Source organism: Papaver somniferum, chromosome 9 (genome assembly GCF_003573695.1).
Source record: "Papaver somniferum cultivar HN1 chromosome 9, ASM357369v1, whole genome shotgun sequence".
Taxonomy (NCBI): Eukaryota; Viridiplantae; Streptophyta; class Magnoliopsida; order Ranunculales; family Papaveraceae; genus Papaver; species Papaver somniferum.
Genome location: NC_039366.1, coordinates 130276595 through 130285511, shown reverse-complemented (window position 1 = coordinate 130285511; position 8917 = coordinate 130276595). Strand labels below are relative to the sequence as shown.

General features: G+C 34.5%; 1 protein-coding gene across 3 annotated transcripts; it reads left to right on the top strand.

Moving 5' to 3' along the window:
• Positions 1 to 1903: 1903 nt before the first annotated feature.
• On the top strand, positions 1904 to 5367 carry LOC113308805 (protein GUCD1-like). Of its 3 annotated transcripts, none has more exons than XM_026557255.1 (10): positions 1904 to 2037; positions 2365 to 2613; positions 2693 to 2817; positions 3590 to 3701; positions 3972 to 4046; positions 4326 to 4414; positions 4499 to 4560; positions 4660 to 4732; positions 4846 to 4921; positions 5029 to 5367. In XM_026557255.1, exons 2-10 carry the CDS (start codon positions 2455 to 2457, stop codon positions 5071 to 5073), a joined length of 816 nt encoding a protein of 271 aa, XP_026413040.1. In that variant the 5' UTR covers positions 1904 to 2037; positions 2365 to 2454; the 3' UTR covers positions 5074 to 5367. The 3 variants fall into 3 exon arrangements, with proteins under 3 accessions (XP_026413040.1, XP_026413042.1, XP_026413041.1); XM_026557257.1 differs by lacking the exon at positions 1904 to 2037 and adding an exon at positions 2062 to 2169; XM_026557256.1 differs by lacking the exon at positions 1904 to 2037 and having other exon boundaries at positions 2066 to 2613.
• Positions 5368 to 8917: the final 3550 nt, after the last annotated feature.

The following is an 8917-nucleotide window of genomic DNA, read 5'->3' as shown; positions in this document are numbered from 1 at the left end:
GAGAGTGGATTATATATGGTCTGAAAAGAGTTATCGTTGATCCTTTGACGAAAGGATCAATAAGAAGGTGTGAATATATCTTATGGGATGAAGCTGATGCCCATTGAGAATTGAGTCATTTGTGATGGATACCCACCTAGAAATAGGTTCAAAGGGAATAACGATTCACAAATGATATGAACATAGTTGTTCGTGATGGACACCCAACCTACAACTCAAGATTCCAGAAGTAGGTTCAAAAGGTAATCCCTACCTATGAATGGAAATCCCAAAATGTCGGTTCAAATGAGACTAAGTCACGGATAATATGTAGACACAGAATCATGATTTTGAGAATTCATCCCACGCATGATATCCTGAAGCGAGTTAAGGTTGAGTTTTTTGTTTCTAAAATTCTTAATGATGTCTATATCTCTATTTAGAGTGGGGTACTTATCTACATGAGTACTCTTGATAGACTCACCTATATGGATGTGAAAGTGTGGCCGCTTTCTATGAGAATATGGGCAGTTCTCTATATCATTCATTAAACCGGGATTCAAGCACAAGGCCTTAATGTGTTGGCTTTAGACTTTACACTAGTATAGTTGTGTGTGTTAAACAATCTTTTCATCTCCTGGAGTTCAAAGACTTATGTTCACTCTATGGTTAGATTTTGAGAGAGTTTAGCACTATGTAAAGGTTCAAAATCGAAAGATACCTTTACTTATGCACATCACTATATATATCTTGCTCAATGTTTTAAAAATATAAGTGGGGGATTGTTGAAAATATATGTTTTAAAACAAAATAAATAAATATATATATATATTTCCATTTATTAATTTTTTTTTGTTTGTTAAATCCATTTTTAACAATCTTTATGATACTCATAAAAGCAATTTATTTTTGTTATAAATTCATTGACCGTTTCATGTTACAAGAGTAATAGCTTATATAAAATCATATTAATGTTTTCATTAAAAACTTTATGAAAACCCCTTGACTATAAATCAGATTTTTGGTTGGAAAAAGATAAAGATGATTTTTCTTTATGTTTTTGATTTTAGAGAAAAAGAATTTTTGAGAGAAAGAAAACTAGTGTATGAGTATCACTTGTTTTCTACAATTATGATTTTGAGCAAGAATAGAAGTGTGCAAGTATCACATACTCTCAAAGTGCAAGAGTGATTGTGAAAGAGATTTGCTCGGCTGTTTTATCCCGGGGACGACGCGACATGGAAGAACTGTTTGCACAATTTTGGGCAGAGCCGCGAAACGTCTTAAAGATAGCGGCCTGGTCGTGACTCAGCCATAACACTATTTGTTTGGTTTTTCTTGTGATTGTTTTGCAGGCGGATTTCGGCAATTGTTCCAACATACTTCAATTATCAATCTGGTTGGTTTTTTCTATGCTTTTAATAAGAAAAAGAAAAATTGCTCATGTTATTTTGGATCAGCAAAATTCTCCAATTGAAGAAAAGTAAAACATATTTGAGTTTTCCATAACGAAGGGTTCGACTTATTGAAGATTTTATAAAGATTGTATAAAAGTAATTCAAATTTACTATGCTATCTGAGGGGGAAAGGGTAAAAATCTAATAATATTAAGAATTCAAGAATATAAGATCGGCGTTTAGCTTTTGCGCTGAGACATCCCATAACATGATACTTGGTTGGGTTGGTTTAAGGGCAAATTACTTTTGGTACTGCAATCCATTTGTCATGTTTTGGGTTGGTTGAGGACTAGCCAACCCAAGTCCCACAGCTCATTAGGAATAGTAGCTAGCCAGCTATGTGGTCAAGCACATGTTTGCAGTTTGCCCCATAATTCGGTCCGACCTAAAAAAAGATGTAGTAGGTCCCACCAGACAATCACCGATAATAATGTGCATATCTGACATTTTGAGTCTCTCCGCAGAAAGATAAGACAGAAGCCACCTAACTAGTAGAAAGCAGTAACAAAAACAACAATCAGAAAATTCCAGAAATTAGGAATAACGTCTGAACGGCATTTCTCCAATAGCCGTTTCTTTTTTTCCTCTACCAAAATAAAAGGCACGTTTCTTTCTTCTCTTATCTCGCTTTTTCGTTAGTCAGGAATCAGAGATTGATCAAACCCTAAATTTGTCATTTTTAAACGTCATATAAGATTCCTGATCATTAATACAATTAGTTGTTATACAATTTGTACGTAGCATCCCAAATGTTTTTTTATCTGGGTTTCGATTGTTTAGCTTAGACATATATATACTGTTCGAAATTTTGATTATGCGTCAAAAATTGGACACTTCTGAATCGCCCCATTTTGACTGGATAAGTCTGAAATTCTTGATTGATGAAGTCTGATTGTATCTGAGTTGCTCTTTGTCAATACCATGTCAGGTTGCATTATTAAAGGGAACTGGACAAGGAGGGCTGCTTATAGAAGATAACCAAATAAGAATTTGTCGTTTTGAATTGGTATTGGGAGCAATGTGGCCATTACATATCTTGCTCAACAAATTTTTAAGAAATGAAGATGGCGACAGCATAGAAGAGAAAGAAACTTGTTGTAGTCTGGTTAGAACATATCCATTTAAACAGTCTGTGGAAAACCAAGATGTTATACTGCCTCGCTCACACTTTGTTGACGTAAGTATATCTTAAACATGTATACATTGTTTTACTGGATATCCACCTATGGAATTAGAACTTTTTGTTGATTTTGTAGGTTCCTCATGTAGGGCAGCTATGTTCTTGGGATTGCGGTCTTGCGTGTATTGTTATGGTTTTAAGAACTATTGGCATCGATCAATGTAACATTCAGGCATTAACAGAGCTTTGTACCACAACAAGGTATATCTCTTGTCCAAACGTCATGGTGTTGTATGGTGTATGAACATTATTGTAGTGTTTGCTGTGATTTATAGTTGTCAAACTTTCTTTCAGTACATGGGATGGCACTACTATTCCTCGTAACTTTTCATTAAGTTCTCTATTGTAAGATATATCTTGTATTCATTGCTACCTCGATCGACATCTTTTTTCCACTTGTCTGTCCCTTAAGTTGCATTCAATGGTTCTTGTTTCCCTAGAGGCTATAATTTGATATTTGATGTTGGATCATCAAAAATCAAGAATCCATTCATACCGGATTCAGAACAAGTCTTGTCCGTCCCTTACGTTGCATTCAATGGTTCTTGTTTCCCTAGAGGCTATAATTTGATATTTGATGTTGGATCATCAAAAATCAAGAATCCATTCATACCGGATTCAGAATAAGTGAAGCCAATCCCCCGGATCCAGTATCTAATCAATAGCTTTACTCATGAGCTGTATGTTTGCTTAAGTTCTTACGTCTTGCATTTTGATGCATGCTTGTAGTAGTATCTCTAGTTTCTACTTGTAAATAACAAACTCCAATGGACCATTTCTTAAATGGAGAGTTAGCTCATCCCGGGTGTGTAAATTAAAAAAATAGGTGATGTTTTCCTTTGCTTGATGTTATTGTCGAGATTAATATTGATGTGTGTTGAAGTTTCCTGTGCTCGTGCCGTGTTGTTAAATGGAAGTTGCATCTCTTCTATTCAATTGTAAGGTTGATATATTTCTATTTTGTTGTCCACAGTGTTTGGACAGTGGACCTTGCGTATCTGCTGCAGAAGTATTCTGTTAGTTTTTCCTTCTTTACTGTTACTGTTGGAGCAAATCCAGATTATTCTGTGGAGACCTTTTACAAGGTAATTTTTTGTCACAAAATAATTTCTTGTTTCTCTTGCATGCCTTTCCTTTCTGTATTTTGAGATTATCTTCGAGTATTATTGTTTGTTCATCTTACTATAAAAGTATGAATCTAATCAGATAAGAGAATATGGTGTCATTTTCTTTTCGGGTAGTAGGATTGAAAATTTGAAATGCGATATTCGTTTGTTCACTAGGAGTATGGCCGGGAACGTATTCATCCAGACATGTAATCAACAATCTTTGAACTTTTCTTTGAACACATACAGGAGCAGTTGCCTAATGATCAGATGCGAGTTGATAAATTATTCCAAAAAGCTGTGGAATCTGGAATCGACATACAGGTAATTGAGGATTAAGGATATATTTCTTTTATCTTACTTGAGTAGTCATGTGTTTGTGCGTAAAGCCAATGGTTTCTGATTAGGACTAATCCATTATCCTGCATCTCCTTTTCATCGATATCAACGTTGCAAAGTCTCGTTCGCTTCTGTTTTAACCATTGAGAAGAAATTCATAGTTGAAAATATGAGTTCTTTTTATCAGACTTTTTCCTTCTTCATGATAATTAGACCTTAATGTAGCCACTTAAGATAGGTTGATGCACTCTTTCTATATTACAGTGCAGATCGATAAGCAGTGAAGAGCTTTCGGTCCTTATATTGTCAGGGAACTATGTAGCTATTGCATTGGTGGACCAGGATAAACTGAGGTAATAGACTTCCTTTTAAGTACCATTCTGCTTTCCTTCTGAGTGGTATAATAATGTCAGTGTTCCATTTTGTTTATTTATTAGTCGGTCTTGGATGGATGATGTTTGTGTCTCAGGCTTGTGTAGTGGAAACTCAGGCTATACAGGTTAGATAATTATACTTTTGCTCTCTCATAAGAGGTTTAATTTCCTGTTTTACAACTATTGAATTTCTTGAGTTATTTAAATCAATTATCTCTTCTTAGGTCACTATGTTGTAATTTGCGGATATGACATGGAGAAAGATGAGTTTGAGATGAGAGATCCAGCCAGTTCTAGGTATACTGTTTATTCATGTACATCAGTGTTACTAATATTCTAATAACTACCAAAATTTGCTTCCACTAGTTAAAACTACGTAACCGACTGATCCCTGGGTCAAATCTTTGCAGGAACTATGACAGAGTATCGATGGAGTGTTTAGAAGAAGCTCGAAAATCATATGGTACTGATGAAGATCTTCTCCTGGTAAAATTCCAAAATTACCTTACAAAATCATTTTAAAGTGATGTAAAACTACTCTTAACAACCAATGACACAACTAACTCGAAAAGGGTTTCATTTGTGGAACGCAGATTTCATTGGAGAAGAGAGAGGTTGGACAAAAGTTCTCTCTGTAATACTGTGCATATATACCATGTACCATTTGTGAAATGAAAATACATAAATTGTACCACAATCATGTTATCTTCCTGGGAGTAATTCTGGGTTGTTAGTCTTAACAGTTGCTAAACTGTACCAGTAAACTATAGTTGTTGAACATTGGCAACATGAATACACAGTCTCTGATCGATCCCTAAAGTTTAAGTCATACTCGTTCTTTGTGCATATTCATCACTACTGTTTCCCAATGTAATTGGGCTTTCATTTGTTAGATGTTCTCCACTCTATGAGTATGTTCTGGGTTTTGATTCCGAGGCCCGCTAATTAACATTTCTAATTTCCTAAGCAAGGGTTGTGGATCCATCTCACTTAAAACGAATCAGTGGATCTTTGAAGGAGTAGAAATCCCACCATGGGAAGTATTGGAAATAGTCTGTATGTTTTTGTTTGTTAAATGTACTAAAAATTAAAAAAAAAATCCTAAAATCATACTATTGTTTAAGGGGAAATTAGGAGAAGACAGATAGTAGAAGAAATGAAAGAGAGATCGTATTGATATATAAATAGCATAGTTATCATTTTCATGTACAATGATAGGGAAAATCCTAACTATCTAGTTGGGTTGCTCATCCATGGACTGTAGGCCCTATAGCACCCATCCTTGTGTGGTCCAACAATAATGCGTTACATGTAATGTTTCGCATGTAGTGCTTGGATGTGACTCTTCAAATCTTTCCTCGATGACCATTGTGTCTAAGTCAAATTGCCTCATTAAAATTTTCACAAGGAAAATCTGGAGGGACAAAATCAGAACTAAGGAAAAAGAGTACGATATTAAGAAACTACATAACATGGTTGGACTCGCATATGTTGCCTCGTCGAAACCTTGACAAAGGAAAACTCAGTAGGATAAAACCGTGATAAAAGGGAAAAGAACACACATGATATGTCCAGAAGTTTTCCTTTTGCCGAAAACCTAGTATTTATTTTATTTTATTTTGGAAACCCAATATTGATGCAAACAACAATAGTATTAGCAATACTGCTAGTTGACTTGTGCTGGAAACCATTGCAATGTTGTCCTTGCTTCGTTGTGCTAACGTCGGAAGTGGTTTCGCATGAAAACTATCATTTTTCATTTCTTTGATTCTGATATGTTCAGCAATATCAATGCAATCCCAAGGTCTTCAACATATAACATGTAACTGGTGTATTTGTTGTTATCTCTCTAATAACCTTGTCGAATAACAAAATAAAGTGGGAAAAACTAATCTCGATCAAAGGGAAAATTAGCAAAGCACAACTTCACATTTCAAAGTAAAATATGTCGATATCATAAGTCAGCCATGTCTCCCCTGATTACTTTTGTGAGAGAAAAGATTATTATCGACAACTTTCCAATTGCAGTTCCTCTAGCAGTCATCTTTATGCCTTTGTAGGGATAAAACAAACTCATGTCAATGGTTCCTTTCAAGTATATGATTACATTCATTATACGTTCCAAACACGTTACAGAGGTGCTGAGCTTTATTTAGCTAAGAAGTTCACTAAGGATGAAATATTTGTCCGAGCACATTATAATAAGTACAACAATGCATTTATTGCACTTAAATAGGGGAATTTCATTTCCCAACACATCTTCGTCATCTTCCTTTAGACGAAGTGGTTATTTACTTACATTTGAACTCCAACTAATCATAGGAGTGCTAGCAGGATGCATGTCTTTGTTAAACTTTCTGACAATTTTGGACATACGCAAATTGGTGGAATAATATACCACAAGCTGGGCTTCGATCGAACTTTCCCAGATATTCAACTCAAATTCAAATTTCAAGTAGCTTGTAAAACCTCTTATTATATTAAGAGTACATGCCATATCCACACCATCGACATAGATAGATACAATTCCAAATAAAGAACTTTCTTTGTGAGTATGCAAGGTAAAATACCTTACTTGTTTATCCCTTTCCAATCAAATAATCACTTAGACGGGTATACCAAATCCGCATGATTGCTTCAATCCAGAAGTGAGCATTCCAATCTAATTGCTAACGCACTCCGTGATTGAGAGTCATTTGACTTAGGGCACAAAGGGTTATCAAACAATTTTGCAAATATCTTTATCCCTAAATCTTTGCATATTTAAGAAATAACCACATAAAAATGTTGCATGTCAAATCCTTTTGAAATTACTAAGCTAACTAAGTAGCAGAACGCTATAACGTTCATTACAAGAGAGTAAACAATTCCACGGCTTTATGAGAAACCTTGCGCCACAAGGGTAGTCTTGTACTTCATTCTTCCCATTGCGTTTTGTGACAAATAATTATGTATGTCCCACAGGCTTTGTGTAACACCCCGAGTTCCGGACTAGGGTCAAACCCTATGGAAATCCGAACTCAAAGCATTACGGGTCAGAACGAGACTTATGCGTTTTATTTTATTTTTAAATTATTTGTTACACCAAACATAATTGAACTTTAAATAATATGAACTGAAACATATGAATTTACTAATCATCTTTAACAACATTTTCAACAAACATATTAATTCAAATTACATTTCAAGCAATACAACCTATAAGCTAACTTCTTAGTTTCCACTTCCACTTCCCGTAATATCTGCAAGAATGTCAATTGGGGTGAGATGACATCTCAATAGAATGCATTCCCTTTCTCAAACATGTGAAACCTACAAATCAATCTTAGAAACTACAAAATAAGAGAATACAGTACAACTTCAAGGATTTACTTATATATCTATCAAACAAAATCATTCATCTAACTTAATGCACGAGTTTCCTCGGTTAGAGCACGGGTATCCGCTTATCGGGATCATTCCGATAAGTTGCACGAGTTTCCTCAGTTCGTAGCATGCCAATCCATTTATCGAGGTGATTCCGATAAGCTGCACGAGTTTCCTCGGTTCGAGCCCCGCCATTCAAGTAAACATACACTTGTTCATAAAATCATATTATCATACACCGTATATCCTATTCCAAACATCATTAACAAGTTGTGATTTCACAACAATTCTCAATTTAACAATCACACTATCATTTCACATAAGAAATCTATAAATTCGTATAATACAATATACAAACCCGATCAAGGTTAACATTGATGCTATGCAACCAGAACATTTCAAATTTTATCATACAAAAGTTGCAAACTCAACCAACGGTTCAAACCATAGTTATTCAATTTACAATGGAATCCTAAAAACTGGGCAGATTACATCATATTACCAAAATATTCACCTTAAATTCATGTTAACCTAGAATTGATCAAATTCAAATACAATGGAAGATACCATACATATCTACAACTTTTGTTTGGACTACAAATCATTTTGACATCATTAAGGTTACAAAAGCAATCAAAAACATGTTAAAACGAAACTGTTCAGAAAATTCAGAAATATCAGACAAACTAAAACAAACATTCAACGGTGAAATTACGGTGGATTATCCTCAAGTTATAACCAGGATTTCCTAACCGCGTTATCTATCAATATGACAAGGCTGATCATCAATCGAATGCATATAATTACACAGATGAATGTCAGAAACCTAACTATGTAAAATTAACAAAATTAAAATCAAGTATAACAAAAATATAAAGAGAAAAGGGATCTAACATTCTACCTTTGATTGTTTATAAATCCTTTTGGCCTTCCTTGTCCTTCTTTTCTATAAACTCTAGCCCCATCTCCTTTTCATTCTCCCTAGCTTTTAGTTTTCTAATATCTAAAATCATTTCTTCCAATTCTATACAAAACCATATTAATACTAATATTTATTATGTTTATAACCCCCCCTTTTTTTTTTGAAAAGGGAATGTTATATTAAAGAGAAAAATA